Below are 27,425 nucleotides of genomic sequence, written 5' to 3'. Positions count from 1 at the left end.
ATCACCAAGGGCTGTCCACATGCCCTCCATTCCATAAATCTCCCCCTGCCTAGAGGTTCTAATTTTGGGATTAGGTCAACAATTAGATGATGATTCTATACATTTCCAAGCGGGAGATGGGGTGCTCTTGGGGTCCCCAAATCTAAAAGGGAACACTTATGCAGTGAAGGGACCTGCACTGTGGAATTTTCTGTAGATGCTCACATCAACCATCTCAAAGGATGCTGAAACATTAAGGTAAATAGGATTTGCTGACCAGATATTTTCCAGGTCTTGATCAAGGTTTCCTGGTCCCTGGAATGGCCCAGGAACAGAACCCTGTCAGGCTCATCATTGAAGAGAGGCTATTGCTTCTGTGTTGCTCTGAGGATTATGGTCCTTTATTGGAGGAGACCCCCGAGAACACTCTCTGAAGCACCTGGGCTCTGCTCTCAGAAAGACACTTCCTGGGGAAGGTCCTTTTACTGGATGGAAATGAAGATTGGGTCGAGAGCTTGGTACTACATAATCTCCTTAATAATGGCTTTAAAATAATCACAACAAAGCTGCACAGAGCTCTGCAATCTATAAAGTATGTTCACATTTGATAATTTTGAGCCCCTCAAAAATGCTGGAGGTCTGTATTTTACAGATGAGGAAGCTGAGGTTTAAGCTGCTGACATTTGTATAGTTTGCCTGCTGCTTTTTTTTTTTTTACCTTGGTTAACCTCTCTCTTGCTCTGCTCAACGTCTTTCAGTTTTAAAATATAACTAGTCCACTGTGGGCCACTTTATTCTAGAAAAGGTTTAAGGCAGCTTACAAGGTTACAGAAAAATAAGGCACTATAAATTAGAAGTGGGAGCAAATACGAGAAAAATAATAATCTAAGTTACAATAAAGATGTCATAATGACCTATATATTTGCTATGGACTGGGCACAAATATGATTCTAAGTTTCTATGAGCCAATGAGAAAAAGGAAACCTTGTCACATATTCAGAATAGCCATGGGCTAAAACAGTAACAACAGAACAATCAATTACTCAGGAGAAGTACAACCATTTTTGGCTCTTAATAATATCAATGAAGTCATAACGCGCAGCAATTTTCTTTGATAATCTGCCAGCTTTGAATGAGGCCTTAAAAGGCGATTTTGGTTTTCATGCTGTTTTTTTGGTATACAAGAGAACCTACCATGTCATGTTTTAAAGAACATGAAAAGTACGTCATTTCTCTGAACTTTTTTTACAGAAATCAAAGCAGGAGACCTCAGTGAAGAACTTATTTGCTGTTGAAACAGTTTCAGGACCCATGGAGGCGAGCATGGTGACTTTTTCCACAATGTTCCAGGGGAAGAGACAAAACCTCACCTACTATGATACGGAAAGACACGTCTTCATAGAGATGTTTTGCCTTACTTTATAAATTGGTTCAACTTCATGATAAGGACTTGGTGGCAAATATTAGCATGATCTTTTATATCTTACATTCCTTATGATGACTTTTAATACAGAAAAGCATTATTTCTGAATGTCATTTTCTGTGCTGTACATCTTGTTGCATGCAGGCCCAGGGCCAGGGTTTATTTATATTGGCTATTTTATACTTTCCTTACTCAACCCTCCAGGTTCCCTTACTTTTATGCCAGAGTTTTTCCTTTTTTATAATTTATATACTCAGAAAATACAGCCAAGTCAGGAGTGCCCCTTTCATCCACAGGAAGAGTCTGGGGCCACCTGACTCATCGACACAACAAGCCCAGAAATAGAAAAAGTGATCTGGCTGAAAGGGAGAGAAGAGTGGAAACTCCTAAGCTAGCATACAGCTAAGGTGCTATGTCATGTGAAATTAATTCTCTGAGGTCAGCAATTAGAGTCAGGTTACAGCCCAAACATAATCCTGCCTGCTAATTACTGGACCCATTACAATATTTATTTCATTGACAGAGATGCCTAGCCATGACTTTCAAGGGTGGGCTTGGGGGCAGAAGGAAGGAAGCCAATTGCCAGAGAAATAGCAATTCCTTTTGCAAAGAGATGCGTTTCCCAGGCCCCTAATTGAAATGGTTATTTCCTGCCTAAGTGAGGGATCAGATGTGCCATGTCCCTCCCTTTCCAGCAAAATGAGGCACCTGAGATCACAGAGCTCTTTAGCAAAGTGCAAAAGATGATTGAAGAAATTAACTGAGTTATGTTCTGAGAAGCCCTTAGGTGAGATGGTTAACAAAACTACCCTTTGTATGAGGAAGAGGAAGAAGCCAGGGCATGAACTATGTGGCTAGAGTGACACACAGAGGTAGGTGCCTTTGGACTTCTGAAGATTTATCTCCTCCCAGATAAAGGCATTCACAGTGGCTATTAGAAGGAACACCAATTACCAGATGGGAGATGTTGGAATAACAGTACCATGAACAGGGATGACTAAAATACAGGAGCAAATTAAGACAACAGCTCTTACTTAAAGGGATTGTCAAGCAGTGCCTGAAGGGCTGGGAAGGGTGAGGAACAGAGTGGAAAGAGGTGAGGCTGAAAGCTGGTATCTGACAGTCTAAGACTCATACACATCTAATCAATTTATAAATCACCGCCATCAAGAACAGAAGTAACAGTGGCAGCAGCTGCCATCACCATACATTGGGTGACTCCGCTCTGTGCCAGCCACTGTACCGAGAGAGTTATATCCATGACATCACTAAGACTATTGTCCCTTCCCTTCTCACCTGGCTCCCAGGTGGCCCTTTGCTATTTGGGGATGTTTTTCCCCTTCTGGGATGTCCCTGATGGTCAAGTAAGCAAATGGCACCCGAATAACACGACTGGGTGCTGAGGACTGTGAGGACAGGGAGAGAAACACCCTATGACTAGTTTGCTGCAAGCCTTTGATTACAAGGGGCTGCTGAGCAGGTCAGGGTCACCAGCACCAGTTGTGACCTGCGGGTCATTGGGAAGGCCCGAGCTCCCCAACCTCTTTCCCCGTCATTCTTATTTCTTCCTCCAGATTGATACATGGTTGAAAGAAAAGAAGGGAAAGACTGGTGCCTGTAGCTGAAGTGTGCAGTTTAATGGCCAGAAACCAGACTTGTCACATGTAATCAAATCATCATAGTGTTGGTGACAGAGTTAAGACAGTTGAAAAAACAGTTACTATTCCAACCTCCAATTTTCAAGTTATTGTTGGGGCTGGAATTTCTCTCACCTCAAGAGTTTTTATTTTGGAAAATCTCCAAAGCACATTTTTAGTCATATTTGAGTAACTGAAACATGAAAGAAATAGTGATTTTTTTCAGCCACATTAAACTCTAACCAGATGCACTTTAAAAAAACTTTTTTGCATATACACAGCACCTTTTATTTTAGCAGAGAATAACTGTAGTCATCCCTGACCTATATCTACCATAAACTGAAAATACTGTTTAAGAGCCATCGTAGCCCACTGATACATATCATTTTCAGGGAGGAAGTAGAGGATCCTTTTGGCCTTTCTAATTCTCCCTCTCTATTCACTCCACTGGGAATCTAAGTCAAGTCAATTTAGCAAACATTTACTGAATCCTTTCTGTGCACCAGGAACACAGCTCAAGGACAGTGGTCAAATGGCATAAGTTTCACAAACTTGCAAAGTGAAAATGACATGTAGGATTCCAACAAAAAAGTGTTAGGAGCAGGGCCCTACCGGAATGGCTCACGTGACTGTTTGCTTCTGAGGAAAGGCAGTGCTTCTGGTATCTTTTCCTCTACTAGCCACCAGGCAAAGAAATGATTCGGGCATGTAGGGGGAAAGCACTGAAGAAAAAGTAATGACAAGTTGTCTAGAGTCCATGAATTCCTGGTCATCACCCAGGGATGACCTTGCCCCCGGTAACCACTCTGACTCCCTCCACTTGCCACATGAGAGCCAGAAAGATCTTTTAAAGATGTAAATAGGATTATGTAATCCTCCATCTTAGAAATCCACAGCAGTTTGCATTAATACTAACACCTATACTCCCTACCACAAGTACCCCCCCCACCCCAGGTCCTGCACTTACCCCTACAGTCTCCCACAATTCCCAAGCCACAGTTGACATCCCGTGGTTCCTAGAACATACTAATTCCTTTCTTCCCTCAGAGCCTTTACACTTACTGTTCTCATACCTAGACTACTACTTCTGGTCTAACTCCTTTCCATTACTTAGGTCTCAGCTTAAATATCAACTTGTCAGAGGTCTCCTCTCACATATAAAGTAGGCCCTCCCTTTCCTCTTCATTCTTTGTCCTGATTTTCTCTTACGTCCTACCATAGCACTAGCTCAAGTTGTAACTATCTGGTTTATTAACTTCTCTTTATTTGATAAATAGACTTAAATAAATTTAGTATTTGATTAAAAAATTTAAAATAAATAAATAAAAATAACAACTTATTTTTATTTTATGAATAGATCCAGATACTTTAAATTCCGAGATGGCAGGAGCCAATAACATCTGCTTTTTAAATATCATATTCCTAGCACTCAGGATAGTGGTTGGACATAGCAGACACACAAGAAATAATTGTTGAGTAAATGAATGATTACAATCGCAAATCGTAAATTAAAAAAAAAAAACAACGTAAGAGGAACATCTTTTTATTTTGTGATTTTACTATCATAAATACTATTATTGTAAATCTTGGATTTCTGCTAGAGGTTTTTCATGTATTCATTTTAACCAGGACCACCCTGACTGAACTTGAGAGGCTGAGAGAACGGAGAACTAACTTATGGCTACAATTAGAAAGCTTCACAATGACTGTTTTAAAACACACGGTTTGGCACACAATGCATTTTAAATGGGGGGGGGGGGGAGGTTAGCCCTTTCTCTCTCTCTCTCTCTCTCTTTTTTTTTTTAGCCCTTTCTCATTTAAAGATATTTGTGGTTGAAAGCAGAGTTGCTATTATATATGTAGTATGGTGCTTCTTAAGCAAAATTACAAAAGAACCTTAACATCAAGCCCCCAAGACGGAGAATGAATACTACAACGTATTCCTGGGAAGCTATTGTGAAGCCGGTCCCAGCAGGACACCCTTGTCTCCCTGCCATTTGGCTCTGGCCTGGGATGCCAAACCATGGCATTGCCTGGAAACTTGGGTGCTAGGCCCTGCTTTCCCAACCCTGCCCAGGGGCTAAAAGGGAAGATCTCAAGTCTTTAGACTGTGTCCTGCCTGGTTCTTTGAGAACCAAGTCTGATGAGCTACCAGGAGCCTGGCCACACCAGAAAAAGATGCCTAGAAATGTTTTCCTGCCTAGAGATGCTCTCTGGAGGGCTCTCTGGGTACTTGCCTGCTGGATGAACAGCAGCCTTTCTCCAATCACCTCCTGATCTGCTCAACTCTTAGGATCAACTTTTCCCCCTGGTTTCCTCAGTGTATTAGACTTCTCTGCTAGGACTGTACCTCTGCTCAGCACCTAGTTTATTTGGGGTTCAGATTCCTTAGCATAATTCTCATCTTTCCATGTCTTCTGCTCCTCATTCCATAATTGCTGCGTGGGACCCGACCTCAACCCAGGCAGCTCACTTGGAATCGTGTTGGAGCTACCTGCCCAGATTCTCTCTGCCAGGTAGAAATACCCCATTGCCATGTATGCCACTGGTCCCCAGGCTACAGCAGCCTCCCCTATCTCTCATTCCCTCCTCTAGGCTGGCTCTGAGGTCCTAGCACCCTTATCAGTAAAAGTGCACAGAGGTGACACTCACGGTCCCCTCAGGGCACAGGGGGAATAACCTTGCTTAAACCCAGGGATGACTTTAGGGAAGCTGTTGGCACAGAGGCTTCTCTAAGGCTTTCTGTCAAGTAGAGGGCACCAAGTGGTGTGAAATTTAAAGCTGAGTCACACAATTTTCATGAGTAGAACAAGCGGCTAAAATTAGATGAGCTCTGAGTTCCTTTTCAGGTGAAACATTCCAGGGTCCCAGAAAAAGGCCTCTGGTTCCAAATCCTGTGGATTTCCTACTATACCTTCCTGTCTACAATTTTTCTGCTAAAATGTCATGGGTGGCTCCTCACTGTCCACAGGGTAGTTATAATATCTAGCATCAAAGAATCCGAGGCCCTTAACATTTTGGCTCAAATACATATTCTACTTTCCACAGTATAGAACTGGACACCATACCCCTGTGCTCCAGGCATGGGAGCCACTTGCCATTGCTGAACCCATCATGTGCTTTCCTGTCAGCATGCTTGTGCTCACATCATGTCCCCTCCCCGGGATGCCTGCGCTCTTACCCTTCCCCTGGCAGAAACCAACTACTCCTCCCCCAAGGTTCCAGTCCAAATAGCCCCACCTCCCCCCTTCACCCTGTGTACCTCCTTGACTTCCAGCTTAGGAAGACTCAGCATTATGTTAAGCCCCCCGTTATACTGCTCAGCCCATTAAAATTAGAATTTTGAGGGGCTCCTGGGTGGCTCAGTCTTTTGGGTGTCTGCCTTCGGCTTGCGTCTCAGGGTCTTGGAATTGAGCTCTGCATGGAGCTCCCAGCTCAGCAGGGGAGCCTGCTTCTCCTTCTCTTTCTGCCCCTCCCCCTATTTGTGCTCTTTCACTCTCTCTCTCAAATAAATAATTTTTAAAAAACTGGAATTTTGACATGTGCCTCTCCTATTAGACTGTGAGTATTTGAAGGACAGAAACAGAGCAGCATTTTGTTTCATCTTTATAGTACCAAGACCTAGCATCATGCACAGCGTATTATGGGCACTCAGGAAATATCCCTTGTAATGAACTGAAAATTGTGCTTATGGGTGTATACAGCTGCCCTTTAGCTATCAGACACAACAGTTACGAAAGCAAAATTTGAGCTGAAAAACAAGTTCTAGGGGTGCCTGGGTGGTTCAGTCCGTTAAGTGTCTGACTTTGGCTCAAGTCCTGGGATGGAGCCCCGCATCGGGCTCCCTGCTTAGTGGGAAGCCATGCCCCTCCTCCCCCTGTTCATGCTCTTTCTCTCTCTCAAATAAAAAAAAAAAAATCTTAAAAAAAATGAAACAAGTTCTCTGCTGATACAACGTATCTATAAGATGTGCAGTCAGTAAGGAAAAGGAGACTAGGATGAAATAACATTTTTAAAGAAAAGAAGGGTTGAGAAGAGAGAAAAGCTTCAACTCATATATTTTCCTGTTCACAAAGGAACTTTCTAGCCAAGGAGAAAACGTTGGTCCAATTTGAGATGTTGTCAGAATTATTTCTTCTCTTCTTTTCCTCTAGTTTTCAGAGAACCAGTGCCCATTTGGAAAATGAATATAGATGCAAAAGTGAAGAGAGCTATGCAGTGATATACCTCGACAAGGCCACTGAGTGATGACAGCCATGCGAAGAGAAAAGCATTACATAATGACACGAAAACAGGACACTTGAGGAATGCCTTAGAGCTAAAACAGCTGCCACCTGGTATTTGGCATTTGTAAAGTATATGAAGAAATAGCCCCTGGAAACCGAAGAGTACAAATTATTTGCAACAACAAGATTCAGAACTCAAGAACATGTTTTCCTCATCTTTCTTTTTTTAAAGTTAACTTATTAATATGAATTTCACTTTAGAAAAATGTGAAACCCTAAAATATGTGTAATTCCAAAATATTATCCTCAAGTGGATTTCAAAGGAAGTGGAGGGAACCCTTCATTATACCAGGTTTCCCTAATTAGACTTGTTTACTTGAAAATATTTTTCTATTGTTCAATTATCCAGACCTTTCATTTTTACATGTAAATAATTAATTTCAGCCTTAGGGGACATAAAGGAAAGGATAATATGTTGAAATTTAAATTCACCAATTTTACTGCTGGTAAAATGTTTGTTAGGAAAAAAATTTAAAGTCCTGGAATTTAAAAATGTTTTAATATGTGTGCTTTTCTTATTTCTTTACTATTCAGCTTACTAAGATGCTGTCCTAATGCTGCTTTATTCTCAAGCTGCTTCTTCCCTTCATCCACTTGGTCAAGGTGTTTGGTGATGTTTCCTCCATCCAATATATGCTTATTGTGCACTGACTGTATATGAGGGGTGGGGGCTACTATGCTGAAAGGTGCAAGCTGCACTCTAGGAATACCTAGTCTAGCAAGGGGGAGACAAATATGTTGGCAATTATAATAATGTGGACTAAGGGTAAGGTGCCTTTAAGCCCTGGGAGCACCATGGAAGGACAAAATCTACTTGGACGGGGAGAGGACAGTGAAGAAGATGGGCCCTGGATTCTGAGTGAAGAAAAAGTGAGGTATGCCCAGGGAATATTGTCCTTTGATCCAGCTCTGCTAAGGAGAACCCCACATTTCTTTTCACAATTCATAGAAACAAACAGAAAAAAATGAATAAGCAAATCAGTTTAAACCTCACCATATTTTTGAGAACGAGTACTTTATATCTCTCTCAAGACCTTGAAGATATCAATAGTAATAATTGCTAAGAAGACTCCAGAAAACTATAGGGTTAGGGCTCCTTAATCACTCGCAAGTGTCAGTTAAAAGACTCACAGAATGTTAGTACTAAAATAGCATGAAGATATCATCTTTTTCAGTGCAACACCTTCACAGAGAAGGAAACTGAAGGTCAGAGTTAATGAGGAAGTGACCATTAAGAGATTAGGAATATTTTTTTTCTTGATATTTTCCTTCTATACTTAGTTCCTACGTCACCCATGAATAGGTGGGAATATGACATCTTTAGAGAGCTTGTTCTGCTTATGTATAGATCTACTCACAGCTTCTTTAGTTCTCTGTTTGGATAGAGAGCCCAGAACACTCTTCTATTTCTTCCCTATGCAGATACCCATTTTCGGTAAACACTGTGACAGGAGAGCTACAGGAAGGGGATAGGGTGTCTGACTTGGGGGCTCAATTTTTGAAATTTAATTGACAAACTAATAATACAAATTTCATGGACCCAAGGAGACTTTAATAGAGATGGAATTTACAATAATTATATTTTAGCATACACACAGGCAGAGACAATTGTGTTAGTGTGGGAATAGATGCTCAGTGGATACTGTGCAAATAGAATATTAAGAATTATTAAAACAACAAATGGCTACTATTTCATAAAGTTACTTATTTTCAAAGGTCTATGCTGCCAATATAAATTTTAAGTGAAAAGCATCCTTTTTTAACTCTTTTAAAACTGAGAGAACAGAAGGTAAAGTCTAATTTAGGCCCATTATGGTGTGTTAGAATCTTAAGTATGGATGTGAAAAGGGAAAGTTTGATAAATACTGTACATTTATGTATTCATAAATGATACTATAGCAATGATGTCTAACAGTGGTATAATACAAACCATATATGCACTGTTACATTTTCTAGTAGCTGCATTTAAAAAGTAAAAAGAAATGATAAAAATAATTTTTAAAAAATTTGTGGTAAAATACATATAACATAAAATTTGCCATCTTAACCATTTTTTTTTAAATTGAGAAATTTAAACCATCTTAACCATTTTTGAGTATACAGTTCAGTGGCATTAAGTACATTCACAATGGTGTGCTACAATCAGCACTGCTCATCTACAGAATTTTTCTATCACACCAAATAGAAACTCTGCACCCATGATACAAATAACTCCCTTTTCTCCCCTTCTCTGGCCTTTTTAAACTCTATTCTATGTTCAGTCTCTATGAATTTCACTATTCTAGGTACCTCATCTAAGTGAAATCATATAGTACTTGTACTTTTGTGACTGGCTTATTTCACTTCACATGTCTTCAAGGTTCATCCATGTGTCAGGCTTCTATTCCTTTTTAGGGCTGAATAATATTCTAGTATATATATACATATATATATATATATTACATTTTACTCATCTATTCATCTCTTGATGAATATTTGAGTTGTTTTTACCTTTTGGTTATTGTGAAATAAAATAAAAATAATTTTAATGTATCCTCTTTTTTTTTTAATAGCCAGTATTGACATTTCAACATGTAATCAACATAAAAATAATTGAGATATTTTATATTATTTTTTATAAGTCTTTGAAATTATGTATATCACAATCCCAGTATATCTATATTCACATTAGCCACATGTCTTGTACTTAATAGCCACATGTGGCTTGTGGCTAAAGTATTGGACAACATAGCTCTATGGGAGGGTTTGCATTCAAGATCTGGTAAATCATAATTCCTTCCGGATGTATAATTTCTATCATGATGGATAATTCTACCTTACTGGTTTGGTTTTCAAGTGTCTAGAGCTGGGGCTCTGGAGTCAGACCAATCTAAATTCAAATTCCAAATCTCCCACTAAATAGCTTATGGGTCTTAGAAAGTTTACTAAATCTTTCAAAACCTCAGTTCCTTCATATGTAAGGTGAGGAAAAAATCCATTATTCTTCCCATGGGAATGCCATATGAATTAAAATTAAGTAACATAAATAAAGTGCTTAACACAGCATTGCCACAAAATGTTACTAATAAATAACTATGATGAAAATAATCCACTAGAATTATACATTCAGAAAGGCAAGGACCATATCCATCTTTAACAATGTGCCTGACACATAGTAGGCACAAAAATAACTAAGTGAATAAATAATTGAACTCTTCCCTCAGCAGGTATAAACTTTACTTGTTTCTGTGACATCTTCACACAGATAGCATGATGATCATGAAAATACAGATGCTTCAAGGTACAGAAAGAGCATGGGATTCTTACCTTCCTCCTTTCCTTTTATTTAAAAAAAAAAATCCTTTTTCTCCCATTTCCTTGAGAGATTAGGGTTGATGGGGCTAAAAAGACTGGAAGGTCTGAGGAAGCAGGCAGCAGGGTTGGAAGACTGGTTACACACAGCGGCAATGAACAAGTAAGTAAATGGTTTAGGACAATAGAAGCCAGGCTATCCCTGGTTGTAAATGTGGAAAGTTATAAACATGAGAAGAATAAAAGATAGAATACCCCTGCGTCAGACCGGAGCTGAGGCTATCAATGTGATCTCCTAGTATTTAATATAGAAAGGGGGGGACAGACAGGGGGAGGGAGTACACAATAGATATGGTGATAGGTGTATGCGTGCATGTCTATTTCCTACCTCTATTGGCTGAGAGGGCCTAGAAACAATGGGCACTTCTAGTCCAATGGGCACATCCAATGCCCAGAGCTCGGTTTCTATATACTGTTTTCCATAATGGACCCAGATTTCCTTAAAGATAAGGCTAATTCTGGGACTGGGTAGAGAAAGTACAAGATGCATATGGTGCATTTTCTTGTGCCAGAAAGTAAGAAAGCACTTGGAAAATAACGAGGACTTGTCAAAAGAACACAAGAGCCAGCTTGAAGGATCTCTCACTGACCAAATCTGAGATCATTTTGTTATCAAAAAAGTGATATTAATGGATTATAACTCATTGAATAAAACAGAAATCTGTAAGTGCACACTGATATAAATGAATACAAAAATAGGTGGGGAATGGAAAGTTCTTCCTTATAATAGAAAGTTTAGTTAGGAGCAATATATTTACATATTCTCAAAGTATCTTCCTGAAAAATATTTATTACAAACAGAAAATGTATAATTTATAGTAAAGATATCTGGCAGACACCACCTTAACCAAATGGTATGGACATGGTGTGTCTGTTTATGTGTCTTGTGATATGCTTATAAGAAAATAGCATTGCTTCTGTGGTATACCTGCCAAAAAATGCATAAACTCAAGTCTTATAATGAGAAAACATCACACACACCTAAACTGAGGAACATTTTTCAAAACATACTCTTCAAATTGTCAAAAGACAAAAACACAAGGAAAGACCAAAGAACTGTTTGAGATTGAAGCAGAATCATGACAACTAAATGCAACAGATAACCCTGCCCAAAAGAAAAAATAAATTTTTTTCCCTATGAAGGATATTAATGAGACATTTAGTGAAGAGCTGAACGGAAACTATGGGTTAGAAGGTAATATTATAACAGTGTTAGTTTACTGAATTTGACTGTTACACTGTGGCTATTATGTGTGAACTCAAATCATTATGCTCTATACCTGAAACTAATATATGTCAATATATGTCAATTGTTATATGTCAATTACATGTCAATAAAAGAAAAAAAGAAGACTGTACTTGCCTTTTAGAATAATCACACTAAAGTATATGAATTGATTTGGAAAAACTATATACACACATATAAACACATGGAAGGGAGAGGCAGAGGGAGAGGGCAAAGGAAGGAGGAGAGGAAGAAGCAAATGTGGTAAAATGTTAAGAACTGGAAAACGTGGGTGAAAGTATATGTGAATTATTTATTCTATTATCTTTTCTGTTAAGTTTGAAATGATTTCAATGTTAAAGTTAAAAATAAAGAGTATGGGTTATGGAGTAACTCAAATCTAATTCTGAATTTCCAATCTGATATTACCATCCATGAGATTCTGGGGGAAGTTACTTAAATATTTTCAGCTTTGGTCTTTTCATTTGATCACCAATATAGGACTTACTTAGAGAGATGCTGTGAAGATTAATAATGTGCAGATTCAGTGCCTGGATGGTGGTGGGCTTATCAGGTAGAGGACCTGATACCTAATTGGTGATACAACACATACTTATGAACAAATGAATAAGCTCCTTCTTCCTGCCCCCATCCTTCCAATAGGAACAAGTAATACTATTTAGAGAAAATTGGATTCTTCAAGTTTTAGCAATGTAAGGTATGAGATTTCTCTGAACATGTGAATAATGTAAAACTTGATTAATAATAATAATAGTAATAAATAATATCCTACATTTGGATGTTGCTCTAGAGCTTCCTCAGCACTTTGTACTCACATCTCAAATGACACTGAATGGAACAGGCAGGCATTCAAGTTAAAGTTCAACATGGCGTTAATAATAGAAAATCTCTACAGTGCCTTGGGTTACAACTGTCAAGAAGAGGTCATGCCCTTATTACTTAAATCTCAAACAAGGTTTGCATCAGTTCATGGTTGCAGGGTACAAAATGAGGTACAATTTAATGTCCATATGGGCACTTATTTCTAAGATGCTGGCACTGCTGATTACGGTTCACAGTATATTCGGGGCAGTGACAAGGCAAAGAAAGGGACCCAGGTTGTCCTTCCTGGGAGGTTTCTTCTCTCAGACCAGATGTGCAATATGAACTTGAAATTACCCAAGAGGGTGTTTCAGAGCTGCCTGCCAATGGGTGGTGTCTTCTAATCTCAAGAGCAGCTGCTGGGCACAGGCATGCAAACACATACACACATACACACAGACACACTCACAGAGCCTATACCTGCCTCTACTTGTCTGTTCTGGGCAGATGGCTCTCGGTTTTTGGGTCGCCTCATCCTGCAGCCCACTTCAGTTAGACCCTTTCTTCTGTGGAGACTGGCAAGCAGTAGGGTGAAGGATTCGGCAAGGTTGCCTGTCTTCAGAGTATGAAGGACACTGCCCGGCGAGGGAAGAGGGTTATATTTAGTGTTTGGGCCCAGTCAGTATTGGGCTCCCCACTGCCTCTCCTTTGCAGAACTGTCAGTGGCCTCTGGTTGCAAACTCTCCGTGGCTTTGAAGCCCACAAAACAAAAACTGAAAGAGTGTCAAAAAAGAAAAGAAGAAAACACTGTTGTTGGTTTCTGGATTCCACTATTGGATTTTGGTGGGGATGAGAAGAGAGAGCTACTGGGCGTAATCAAGCAAAGGTGCCTCCTGCACAGTACGGTAAGTGTCCCTATTACTGCTCAGAAGAGACTTTAGGGGGATGTTTCTATATTTTCCAACATGCGGGAGCAGGATCTTCTGGGTATCATACACGGGAATGTAGTAAATCTCAGGTACGATTAAGAGCTTACGGCAGATGATTGACTTTCAGGCTAATTTGAATAAGAGACATTTGCAAAATAGAGGAAGTGTCTTGACAGGTGAGTTTTACTAAAATGGTAGGCATGAGAAAAAAATCAACATGAAATTTGAAATTGTTATCCTCTAACAATAAGACAAATGGTCAAAAGTTAAAAAAATAGGTTTAGGCAAATGACTTTCCTTTTACAGCTTTTTCCTTTTCCTGTGACAGCTTGCTTTTGTAAGCTGCTGTGAATGACCAATACACAATTTTGAACTCATATCAAAATGTGAGGAAAATGGAGAAGTATACTGGATTGAAGAGGGGGAATTCTCTTTTCATGGAAAGATAGAAGAAACCAGCATCTTCACATGGCAACTGGATTTTTTTTTTCCCTTTACTTTTGTTCACATTTTTTTTTTTTTTTGGATGATGGGGGCCAGAGAACAGAAGGATATTTTTGAGGTAGGGATTATAGAGGATCTTGGGAAATATCTATCAACCCAAAGACTGGATTATCTCTGGGCGCTTCTCACTGTCAATGGGAAATGATGCCAGATTGTTGCCAAATGATCCCCGAGAAAGTTCTGCTCACTGTACTTGCTCTATGGGAATTTAGGGTGTGAGTATAATTTTGGATATAGGATCCCCATTCAGCACTGACACATGTTCAGCTAAAATGCTTGTAACATAGTCAAGTATTCCTTTTCTCTTAATGGCAAATGATGATCACATGTCTTTCGAGTATCTGCACAAATCTCGGGAAGATTGCAAGAAGTGCAATACAAATATTGCTTGATAACACTTAACCATATTCCATCTGTGTATTAGGTTTGTATAAAGTAGGACATAGGGTAGTGCGTTACTGGAGAGAATTCTTTCAATTTATGACAATGTTCCTCTAGCTATTAAAAATGCTTTTTCTATGATGGCATTTACCAAATATCAATCTTCTATCCCTTGACAACAAATATTCCAAGTAAATATATCTCCACTGTTATCAGTTAACATTATCATGAAACTCCAATTATGCTTAATTAAAAATCAGCATAAACACTTTAAGAGCTGCTTGCTATTGAATATTTCTAAGGGCAGCAATCATTTTCATGGGCTATTTCCACTTCTTTAAAAACAAAGATGTTGGACAATTAAGACCCATTACTCTGATCAGAATTTTCCAAATAATTTCTCAAAAGAATATAGGGTTTGGGTTCTTAAAATAACCAATGCAAAATTGTGCTATAAAAATTCTGGGGCAAAGAAAGTACTCTTACTAGCAAAGGTAGTGCAATTTTTCAAAGTCTAGCTTCTGTCCATGTGTAATGATCTTTTTTGCTTAAACTGCTATTGAATCAAATAATTTGTTAGCCAAGAACTGGTCTTAGGTGACACTGTCACTGGAGATGGAAACATTTTATTGTTTTCAAACTGATGCTGTATTTGATAGAGTAGTATTGCAGGGGACTGATATTGCAACTTGCCAAGAACTGGGCAGGTTTAAGGATGGGAAAAAACAAAAGTAAAAGGCCTATAGTCCCTTCTTCAGAACAGAGTCCATATTATTGTCTTATCATAAAGCAAAATTTTCATTATCACTGAAATATATGCCTCACCTCTGCAGTATGTTGTATTAAAAAAAAAACTTTAAAGAAAAAAATGTTAGTTCCTTTTATTCTCCTTAGAACTAGTGGCCATCAGCATTAAATGACCATTCATGCTGAGCACAGAATATTGTTTCATTACAATTAGGGGAAATATTTTCATAGTAAAGGGTTTAATTTGTTTGCTCGTTTGTTCAGTGATTCACCAAATGTTTTAGAGTGTCGACTATGTGCCAGGTCTTACTGCGTGCCCACTATGTGCCGGGGTTACTGGGGATACAGCAGTGAATAAGGCAAACCTGTTTTTTTTTTTAAGATTTTATTTATTTATTTATTTATTTATTTATTTATTTATTTATTTGAGAGAGAGAGAGAGAGAGAGAGAGAGAGAGAGGGAGGCAGGCAGAGAGGCAGAGACACAGGCAGAGGGAGAAGCAGGCTCCATGCGGGGAGTCGGACGTGGGACTCGATCCCGGGACTCCAGGATCAGGCCGTGGGCTGAAGGCGGCACTAAACCGCTGAGCCACCTGGGCTGCCCCAAAACATGGTTTTTACATTCCCTGAGTGCTGGGATCTTCACAGAGGGGTTGGTGACTAGTGATCTGAACCTGTATATTATGCATTCCTTTTACCATAGTAAGTATTTTGATCCTCATTTCTTATTAAAAGTTAAGGACCAGAGGGGCACCTGGGAAGCTCTGTTGGTTAAGCATCTGCCTTCAGCTCAGGTCATGATCCCAGAGTCCTGGGATAGAGCTTTGCATCCGGCTCCTTGCTCAGTGGGGAGCCTGCTTCTCTCTCTCCCTCTGCCTGCTGCTCCTCTTGCTTGTGTTTTTTTTTCCTCTCTCTCTCTCAATCTCTCTCTTTGTCAAATGAATAAATAAAATCTTAAGAAAAGTTAAGGACCAGAGAACTTTCCTCTCTACTTTGAAAAAGGGTTTTTTAGTGTCTGCAAGGAATGGAGACAATTCCAGAGACCAATTTGGCATCAAATAAGGTTGATATATACATTTTAGTAGATATATACATTTTAGTAGAAATACCTGAGACTTTTTTGAAGGATGCTGACATTTCTATTCCAAACTACAGATGTTAAGCAAAAAAGGTTCACATAACTGATACTCTTTGGTTCTTCAGAATTGGGCCAGACAGGAAGTCTCTAAGGAAGACATCAGAACAAAATCTGCTTTATAGCCTCAGAGCTATCTGGGGCTCAAATCTGACAGAAGTTCAAGGTATTTCTGTCTAATCTGTTTGACAGAGACAGTACGTCATTGGAGGCTACACACGAAAGAACAGCAGGACCGTGCTTCTCACCCTGAGGAGTCTTTTTATGATGGCAGTAATCATAACAATAATGTCATTTTAGCCCACGAGGTGTTTTACATGGTTAAATAATTTAATTATCAGCCACTCACTTGATCCTATAGTGGCCCTGTGTGATAGAAAAGGCAGGTATTATCCCCTGTTCAGCAGATGAAAATCAGGTTTTAGACACTAAGGGATTAACACAGCTAATTTTGTCTCTAATGCACAGTCTCATAAGTAATTTCTCTAATGAAAGAACAGAAAAACTCAGTTTTCAACATGTGTATTCACAACTCCAAACTCTACTGTTTGAAGGTGATAGCAGCCAATTGGAAAGTATACTGACAGAGGGGAGCTTCAGGCCTTCCTCCAACCCTATTCTTGCCTCCATTTCCCTTCTAGGTATTCACCCCACAGATATATATATATATATATATATATATATATATATATATATATAATCTCCCAGGAAAAAAATTCTGTGGAGAAAAAAAAAACTGTAAACATGGTTAACTGAGAACTATAGCAAGGTAAGTGGAGCTGAGCAGAACAGTCTTAAGTGAATGAAGAAGGTCTTTCCAGTGAATTTGAGAGAGCACACCGATCTGCTGATAACGAAGTTACTGCAGGCAGCAGCATGTAAAATTCTGCACATAATTGCTACTGTTTCTTAACAGCTATGGCTGATCAAATACACAAGATTTCATTTCTTTCTTACATTTTTCCTGGAATTTACTATATACCTATTTAAGTTTGTTTTGGACACTTAGCTACCTTTCTCTCATATGTTAGTGGCTTGGAACAAATGTCACAGGTCTTCATGATGGATCTAGGGACAATCCCCTTGACCAGGAAAGCAGAATTTAGAGGATGATAGCAATGGAGACACAGCAGAGGCTGATTCTGTGCTTCTCCTTAGAGCAGATGCTCGTGGCCCTGAAACAGAAAGAGACAGGGGCAGCTGCCTCTGAGCCATGGTATTAAGCTGCCAGGTTGTAAGTAGGGAACACCAACATCTTGGTTTTCAGCTGCTCTGAACATCTTCACATGAAGCTATTTTAAGAACTTTTTGCATTTGATCAGGGAGCATGTGGGGTTAAGCCTTGTGTTTTCCATTTCAGTTTTAGATCCTAAGCAGGTGCAGTTTATAGTTCAGAATTTAAAATCTTATTATTGTATTTCCCCCCAACTAACTAAAAAATAACTTTACGTTAGTGGAGAAAAGCCTGTGATTGAGTGGAAACTTGTTTCTTAAATAAGTTAAACGTGTATAGTATATGAATTTAAAAAAATCGCTGACATTTTTCATCATAATTCTTGTTTGGCAAATTTTGGTTAAAATATGAAAGAATAAATAAAATTCATTTGGATACACTTAGGAAAATACAAATCTATTTGTGCCAAGGCCCATTAATATAACTCTATATTACAAGTATACTATTGTGCATTAGGGACATTTAGGATTTGTCAGACATTAGGATTGTCTGACAATATCAAACTGTGACTTACCACTTGAACTTTGACAATTAGAGAAAGGTATCCGCTAAGACTTATTTCATTTACTGAAGGTTCACAGCATTAAAAACAACACAAACAAAAATCCTTTCTTTTAACAATGTTTTAATCTAAGTATCTGCAAATTTTTCTAAAATTTATATAGCTCTTCCCTGGTTTGTTGAAACTTTGTCTCTAAAAGTCTGTCATATATTCATGTATCAGAACCAGAACTACCCATTCTTAGTTTAAAAAATGTATTTGTATGGTGTAGAAGATTCAACAAGCAGAGGGGTTGGAATCTGCTGCTCAGATCCAACTCTGGGAACATAAAAGAAGTAGGATAACCAATTTCCCAGGTGCATGTGGGACTGGAGGCAGGGTGAGTAACTCTAAATGGAGGATGGAAATGACTAAACTTTGCAGATGTTTACTGCTGTAGAGGATTGAGGTATAAGAAACTAAGTGCCCTAATCCTCAGCCTGGCATACTGTACACACAGCAGACTTCCTGTTTAGGGAGCCAGTGGGACAGCAAGATAAGGGTGTGGTCACAGGAATCATCTATTTACAAACTTTCACCCTTCCCAACACAAGAGAATCTTTGAAAGCATGATAACAAAGCACCATCTTGAAGCTCAGGGAGTTCATTTCCCAGTGGATTTTCCCAGCTTCCCACTGAAAACAATCAAAACCAAGATTCCAAGATTATAGAGATATTCCATTGTATGGGAGTGTGTGGCATGAGATGTTTTAGCTACAGTCTTCAGGTTCCCAAAACTCCCAGCGGTCTACTTGTGACTTTATTTATCTTGGCATTAGCTCTACTTCAGATGACATGTCCTCATATTTCCTCTCCAAATAAGAAGAGTAAAATGGCTACTTCTGTGGTCTGAATGTGCCCCCACGAAATCCATATGTTGAAATCTTAACCCCCAAATGTGGTTGGGATTAGAAAGTAAAAACTTTGGGAGATATTTAAGTCATGAGCCCTAATGAATGCCCTTATAAAAGAGGTCCTAGAGAACATCCTAGCCCCTTCCACCTTGTGAGAAGATGAGAAGTCTGTGACCTGGAAGAGGGCCCTCACCTGACCACTCTGATCTCATTCTTCTAATCCTCAGGACTTTGAGCAATAAATTTCTACTATTTATAAGCTCAATCTGTGGTTTAGCTATAGCTAAGCCAGTTACCAACATTCTGAAGGGTGGGTATGGGTAAAGAAGTTACTAAGGACTCTTGGATGGTGGGGGGGGGGGGCAGGGGGCGAGGTCATAATGAAACATATTTGCAGATGCAGACTACACTATTTCTTCCCTTGATGATTCTTGAATGATGTTTTCTAATATAATTTAACAACTGCCACATTGCTAACCTTAAAATGTTAAGCAACAATATTAATAGTGGTTTTGTTTCCAATTGCCAAAAACTGGGAACAGTCCAAATATTCTTCATCTAGTGAATGAATACATTATCCGTTATATAGTACATTCATACAATGAATTACTACTCAGCTACATTAATAATACATACAACAATATGGATGATTGTGCTACGTACAAGATGCATTATGCTACATAAGAGAACTCAGACCCAAAAAGGTAAATATTGAATGAATGCATTTAGATGGTATTGTGGAAAAGGAAAAACTAAAGAGATATAAAACAGATTAGCGGTTGCCAGCAGCTGGGCCTTAGGGGAGGGGCTGACTCAGAAAGGGGTGAGAGAAAACGTTTTGGGGTGATATAACTGCTCACTGTTTTGACTATAAAAGTGGTTACATGATTGTATGAGTTGTCAAAATTTGCAGAATTGTACAGTATAAAGGGTGAATTGTACTGCATGTAAATCATACCTTAATAAAATAAATGCAAGAAAGATGTTAGGGATCACCATCTGTGTGGCTCTATATTAAAGCGTTCTACTCTAAACTTCAACCAGCATACTCTTCTTTGATGTTGACATACTGGAGTTCTTGTAGGTTCTCAGTGGGGGGAAAAAAAAGAAAGAAATTACATGGTACTAAAATAAAGGAAAAGGAATCCCTCTAAAATAACTGACACAGTCCACCCTCCTTGTTTTATAGATGAAAAAGGGAGGCTTGAGAAAGTTTTCCCAATTACTCAGAACTAATCAGAGGTAGAGACATATGCTTGTTTTCAACAGATGGTAAACAATGATCAACCTACGGAAATTCAACCAACTACTCTTGCGTAACACAGACTGCTAAAATTGTATTGTCTAATGAAAAAAGCCATGGAACAAAAAAACAATGTAAAATTTTTCAAGTAGCTGACTTCCAAATGCTGTGTTGAGAAACTGGCCAAAGACTACTGGCTTCTGACAAATATGCAATTACAAGGGAAGCTGATTTTAGTAGTCAGTAGACATTATTGCATGTCTTATATCTGCCAATACTGACAATAACCACTACTGCCACCACTACCACTACCACTACCACTACCACTATTCAGTATGAAGGGGAATCACAAAAACAAAAGAAGATGACCCAGGCCACACTTGGTAAGGACCTATATGTATTCATTTGTTTACTTATTTATGTAACAAACAAATGCCAAGCACTTCCCTGGGTCCTACAATCTAACGGTGATCTTGGAATGATAGCAGCATCTAGGTAAGAAGCAATGCCAAACCACAAGAATCAGCCTAAGGGCTGTCTGAATGGAATACATCAGTACCAAATAAAACATCATTTACAACTAAACTTATAAATAGATGTGTTCATTATCATAATACATAATGCCTAAGAGTGATCTTCCCAGATGGCATCATGGGTCTTAATTCCAGTTCTGTGTGATCTTCAACAAATTACTTAACTTCTCAAGGCCTTAAGTTTCCTTAACCATACTAACTATTCTTGCCTTGTTGGGTGCACTAAATGAGGAATCTAAAGTGTTAAGTATAGTGGCACATAATTAAGTGTTCATAATTAGGAACTATTATCAACATAGAAAACTCACACCATAGTGTGGTTACAGATTAGTTCTAATAAAATTCAGTCTTGAAAATGTGGTATGCCATGTCCTTCTGAGAAACTGATAAATGCTAAAAGGCTCCAGAAAACACACAGACATTAAACTTCGGATCCCCTGAACCAAATTAACAAGGCTTCTAGACCAAATCTAGAAACCCAGGGAATTACCATTTAAATAATGTGTTTTCTTCAGGACCCTAAGAATCACTACTCTAGACCCTAAGAATCACATGCACAGATAGGTATGAATTTAAAATACCAAATTTTGTGCTTTTGGCATTTAAAAAATAAACCCAGAAAGCCGATTATTAAAGACAAACCATAAGTTTCCTTAATCTATGTTAAAGAAGTAGAAATATCCTTTCCTTTCTCTGAGATTCCCTAGCCATTAGCAAGTAACTTTTTTTTTTCAGTTCTCTTGCTCTTTTCTCCCATAAAATTTATTTATTTATTTTTTCTCCCATAAAATTTAAAACATGGATGGAAGTTTCATACTCAAAATGTGATAATTTATAGGCCTATAGCCCAGAAGATTCTGAGGAGACAATGAAATTCCTAAATGTGTAAAAATTATTCCAGAATGGGAAATGACTCTTCCTGTGTAGCAGTAATTATTTATGTAACACTACCTTGGGAGGATGTTAACAGTAGAGTATTAAATTACTCCTTTTAAAATGAGGCACTTCTAAAGAGTTTTACTTGTTTTTTTCCCTAATTTGGAAAGACAGCATTTGTACACACAAAACAACAGGTTTTACTATCCTATTGTTAAATGGTTAGGTCAAGTTTCAGAAAGACTGTACTGGTGCATTAAATACCTGCCAAATGGAAGTGGAAGGAAGGCTCCAGTTCAAACCATTACACAGCTGTGGATCCATCACCCTTAAAGTAAGCAAAGTGACTAGGAAATTCCACTACCAACAAAGTGCCAAGAGGCAATAATGCCTACTGAAGGGAGAAAAACTTTAGTTTACCTCAAATTCACATGCACTTAGTAATGTTCCCAGATGGTATTATAAAACTGCAATCATGACCTAAATAATCTAGTTATTTTGGCACATAATTTTATTATTATGTTCCCTTCTACATCTGGATAGTTCATTTGTACAAGGAAGGCAATTTCAGTTGAAAAGAGAACTCAAAAGGTCCAGCTAGGTCTAGTGGAACTAATCTGTATATAAACAAGGATTTTTTTTAAACAGTATGGAAGAACATAAAGAACACAAAGATTTTCACCTGTACTTCAAGCACTAAAACAGTAGTTCATTTTGAAATGGTAGCTACAAATTTACATCTCTTGGCTCTGTCACGAAATTGACAAGACTTTAGGGTTAGATCAGATACACATTAGTGGCAAAATGCCAGTCGCCATTTTAATGGGGCTTCGGCATTTCTACCCTTTGTTCCAGTGACCATAAAATATTATTCTTAGAGTTTTCTTTAGCAAATTTCTGCTATCTTATTAATTATTAATTTTCAGTTGTTTTTATTCTTTTTAAGCAGCAAAATAATCTCCAGTATTTAAACTTTTCCAAATGTGTGAAAACTACAGGAATCAGAATATTGGCTGGAATTAGTGGAACAACCAGTCAGACACCATTTGAATGAATTAGATGGGGTTTAACTCGTCTGAAGGATTCCAAAAGAAGCTTTCAGGAAGGAAGGTGAGGAAGGTGAGCGACATACCCTAGCACAGGCAAGGACGCAAGCTTCTGGATCCTAAAACTCTCACCAGGGAAACACTATTACAGAAGATGATGTTCAGGCATGAAGGCAGATCGCCTTTTTCAACTAAGAATTGTTCTCCAGCTCTCAACAATTCTTTGGGTAAAGAACCAGAGTGGGGTGACACTAGATCCTCTGCCAACATTTTGCTATATTTTCACCAGAGTCCTTTTGCTTTAGAGAGCATATGCTATCTTGCATAATCCTGAGATTAATAAATCCAGCCAGATGGGAAGGTTGTTGGAACAGATGCAGATTAGCCAACATGCAGCATGGTGCAGGCTAGGCTGGCCTGGGGAGGACTGGACTTCCAGAAAGTCTGACATCATCATCTGCTAGTGCACATCCCTAGGGGTGTTCCGGAGTCTGGAAGCTTGGGCTTCTGACTAGTATGGTATCCTGATTGTATCAACTTATTTCTGTGTTGTTCAGGTGTGTCTCCCTCTTCTGCTTTGCTGAAGTGGTATCTAGGTCTGACTGTTCCATCAATTCCAGCCTTCCCCGACAGTAATTTCGTATGTTCTGCATATCAAATGTAAAGCACACATAGATATTTATCAAATCAAAATCCATATGAGGTATATTCTGATTGCCTGGGTTTTTTATATCCTTGACTCCCAAGCACAACTCTATCTAAACCAATAAAATGCATTTGATGGCAAGAAGCTATGTAAAATGAATGACTTCCAAGATGGTTTTAAGAAAGAGTGAGAAGCAGGTTATTGATAAAAAGGGTTTTTGTTTGGTGGAAGTAGATTACAAGGCATTTTCATAAACTTAATTGCATCCCAGGAGGTTGAAAGCCTGAGCTGACGTATGCCACATGAAGGGAGAGTGACAACAGTAGTGAGTATGGGCTTACTGAAAAGGCAACTAATCTTCTGAAACATCTCCTGGGACTGCATCACCTTGACCTAGCAGTTGTTTTTCATTTCTGCTTTCCAAATTACCTTTGTGTAACGATTAACGACCTTCCCTCAGCCCATTAACTCAGACTGTCATTAATCTCCAGGAAATACTTGTCAGTACTGCTTAAAGGGTACATGAGAAATGCAGTGTTTTAGCTTAAAAATGGTTAATCTTACAGCCCTTTAACTGTCCTTTTCAATGATTAGAGTCTTCCTGGAATTCTCTTCATCCCAGAATTAGTTAACATTTTATTTTATTTTATTTTATTTTTTTTTAATTTAAAAAAAAAATTTTTTTTTTTAATTTTTATTTATTTATGATAGTCACAGAGAGAGAGAGAGAGGCAGAGATATAGGCAGAGGGAGAAGCAGGCTCCATGCACTGGGAGCCTGATGTGGGATTCGATCCCGGGTCTCCAGGATCGTGCCCTGGGCCAAAGGCAAGCGCCAAACCCCTGCGCCACCCAGGGATCCCCTAGTTAACATTTTAATCACAGTATTATATGTAAGCTATGAAATTGTTCGGTTGCAACTGTAATTGATCCAGAAGAAATGCCTTCCTAGAGAGTGGGTAAACTGAGTTTTAAAAAGCAAGTGTCAAAAAAATAAAAATAAAAAGCATGTGTCAAAAGGATCTTACTAGCCTAAATTCCTATAATAGGTATTTGTTTCGTGTACTTGGAAACTGAGTGTTGCTTTTCCCAAATTAGTATTATTGGTTAGCTTCAATTATAGTCTATTTCAGTTTTGATCTTTGGTAGGCAAAAACATTATCTACTAACTTAGCTTTGTAAAAAGGCTAGAAAAACTGATACATTATCATAAAAGCATAAATATCAAAAGCATAAATACTTGTATGCTTTTAGAGGAGTGTTTATGAGACTTCATAACTTTATGTGAACACTGGTGAGACAAAGCTAAAAGAACAATAGGGCCAAATATAGTAGAAGAAATAACTCTTAAGTGAAGTTTTTTAAATGTATAAATTGTATCATGAGATGACAGGAAAGGCAGGTATTTTAATAGAGAAATTAGAATGAAAGCACAGGTAGGGATGCCTGGGTAGCTCAATGGATTAAGTTTCCAACTCTTGATTTTGGCTCAGGTCATGATCTCAGGGTCATGAGATCAAGCCCCACACTGGCCCCGTGCTCAGCAGAGTCTGCATGAGTTTCTCTCGTCCTCCCTCTGCTCTACTCGTGTTCTTGTTCTCTCTCCCTATCAAATAAATAAATAAATCTTTAGAGGAAAAAAAAGAATGAAAGCACAGGTAAGGTTTTGCCTGTTCTAGAGAGAAGTGATTATAAAGGTATAAAATATGGAAGGGAAGAAACAAGGATGGCAACACCTGGGTAATGAAGAAGCTATGCTAAAAATGGTGGTACTTGGCTGGCCAGTCTCTGGAGTAAAGGAAAGTAACAGAGGGGACTGTTTTCATCTCCACTTTTCCTGAATTTCTCTTCTCATTGAAGAGAGATAAGCTGAGGGCATTGGTGCAAACCACCAAATCAACAGGGCCAAATTCACTGCTATTGCTGCAAAATGGTAAGAGAATCTCAAACCTAATCTTTGGATTCCTGGCCTTTGCAAAAGCAAGCCTTAGCTCTCCACTGGATTCTTCTCTGCCTTGGTCACTGTCCTCTGGGTCTTACTAAGACAGGCCTATGCTCCAAACCATTGTTCTTTAAACAAAGTTGTAAACTGCTAACAGTTTTGTTTAATAGTTTGTAAAATGGTAACCACATTGCTACATCTCTCTGGAGTATCTCAAACAAATGTGGTTCAAATTTCTTCTTTCAAAAAAAAAAAAAAAAGAAGAAGCTAAAAGATCTTTAATAAACAAAGACAACTAATGTAGTTAATAGGCTTTGTGTGACTATAGCTATGTCATCTTGGTCTTCTATTTTTTGTTTGGGCAGAGGTTCAGAGTGAGCCATTGAGGGAAGGGGCATCCAACCAGTCCACATGGATGCTCTGCCTGAATAAATTTCTGTGTAATGCAACTTGGCAATACTGGTGGTGGAGGCTAGGTGGAGAGGGCTGCCTTCACTGCAGGCTGCTCTCTCCAACCCAAACATACATAGACAGTACTTATCTTCATTTCAGGGAATGACTAGGAGCCCAAATTTGGTGACCTGATCTCTGGATCTACAAGCAAATAAGAGGTGAAAATGGACAATTCTACTAACTGAAAACCTCTGCATTAATGCAGCTGATTAAACAAGCAACCGGGAATCTTGGCAGGACTGTCCATGCTCCATAGGGGTTGATCTTTATAAAAAGATAAACTCTTCTACTGATAATATCTCCAACACTGGGTACAAAGACTCTTTTCTTTAAAGTACAAGAAACAGATTCATATTAATGCAATGATTTATTTGAACAAACATGCTTATTGTAAATTCAGTTAAGCTAAACCCAAATGTTTTCTTGTTTATATTTCCTAGGAGGCAGTCTACTATAACCCCTGGAAGTGACCATTCTAGGGCTTCTAACACATCTATGCCAGCAGTCAACGTGTACCTCCCTATCCTTCACTGTCCAAGCCTCCTTTTTGCTCCACACTCACAATGATTGTGGTTACCTTCCCAATAAGTGCTTCCAATTTTTCAAGGAAAATCAGACTCAAGATTTGAGTAAAAAACCCCTAAGGACTCACAGAGAGGGACTCAGGCTTACATAGATTTTGCAAAAATTAAAATGGCTATCATGTCAACTGGTTTTGTTCCATGCTAATACCTGTGTTAGCAGCCCCCAAAGGAACAACAGCAGCCTTCAGAATGGAGTTCCGCTCAGGACTGAGGGTACCATGTGTCTTCCTGGACAGCTCTTACCATTCCCACTGCTCTTGCTGCCATTCTGAGCTATTGTCTTCTTCACCATCTGAAAAGGCCACTCTTAAGGGGCCACTCACTCTGCTTACGTCATGAGTCATGAGACTTCTCATCACGTTTCCTTTTATAGGCTCCAGCCTGGGCGCCTGGGTGGCTCAGTTAGTTAAGCATCTAACTCTTGATTTCAGCTCAGGTCATGATCTTAGGGTCATGAGATTGAGCCTTGCATAGGGCTCTGTGCTCAATGCAGAGTTTGCTTGGGATTCTTTCTCTCTCCCTCTCCTTTTGGCTCTCCCCTGCTCTCTCTCTAAATAAATAAAACCTTAAAAAAAAAAAAAAGACCCTGGCCTAGGATCACAGAGTACACAGGAAAATACACAAGCTGGGGAAGGTATTTCACAAAGTCTGAATCTAAGCACCCCTGTTCAGTTGGTTGGCTCCATTTTTATAGCACAGAGCATCCCATATTAACGGCTATACATTTTCCTCTTCCACTGGAACCAGCGCAGCCATGAGCAGAAGGCATTACAATGTTTTTTCCTCTGAACTACCTTTGCCAGTCTATTCTACTCTGGCAGAAATAGGAGGTAGGATGGAAAGGCAATTTTTGATGAGAGGGCTTAGCAACATTTCCCAAACAGAAAGTACGTCTCCTACACTCAGCATTATAAAACACTTTTTAAGAAGATTTTCAAAATTTATTTGAGAGTATGAACAGCGTGGGTGGGGGGCCAACAGAAGGGGCAGAGGGATAAGCAGACTTCCTTTTGAGCATGGAGCCTGAGGCGGGGGCAATGCCAGGACCCTGAGAT

At 38.9% G+C, this 27,425-nt stretch overlaps 2 protein-coding genes across 7 annotated transcripts in view; one reads left to right on the top strand and one right to left on the bottom strand.

The window, feature by feature from the left end:
- Positions 1-27,425, bottom strand: part of CMSS1 (cms1 ribosomal small subunit homolog) — a 383,859-nt gene that overhangs the window by 66,816 nt on the left and 289,618 nt on the right. The window contains exon 1 of one of the 6 annotated variants that reach the window (XM_072721601.1): positions 13,204-13,335. The exons of the other annotated variants lie outside the window; for them this stretch is intronic. Coding sequence (XP_072577702.1) covers positions 13,204-13,258 — 55 coding nt within the window. The 5' untranslated portion in view covers positions 13,259-13,335. Of the gene's footprint in view, positions 1-13,203; positions 13,336-27,425 lie in introns of those variants that run through there. 6 annotated transcript variants of the gene reach the window in all.
- Positions 13,374-27,425, top strand: part of FILIP1L (filamin A interacting protein 1 like) — a 296,680-nt gene continuing 282,628 nt past the window's right edge. The window contains exon 1 of the mRNA XM_072721534.1: positions 13,374-13,628. The gene's annotated coding sequence lies outside the window, so the exon portion shown is untranslated. The remainder of the gene's footprint in view (positions 13,629-27,425) is intronic.

The sequence above is a fragment of the Vulpes vulpes genome, chromosome 1, assembly GCF_048418805.1.
Source record: "Vulpes vulpes isolate BD-2025 chromosome 1, VulVul3, whole genome shotgun sequence".
Classification (NCBI taxonomy): Eukaryota; Metazoa; Chordata; class Mammalia; order Carnivora; family Canidae; genus Vulpes; species Vulpes vulpes.
This window is presented reverse-complemented; position numbering and strand designations above follow the sequence as displayed.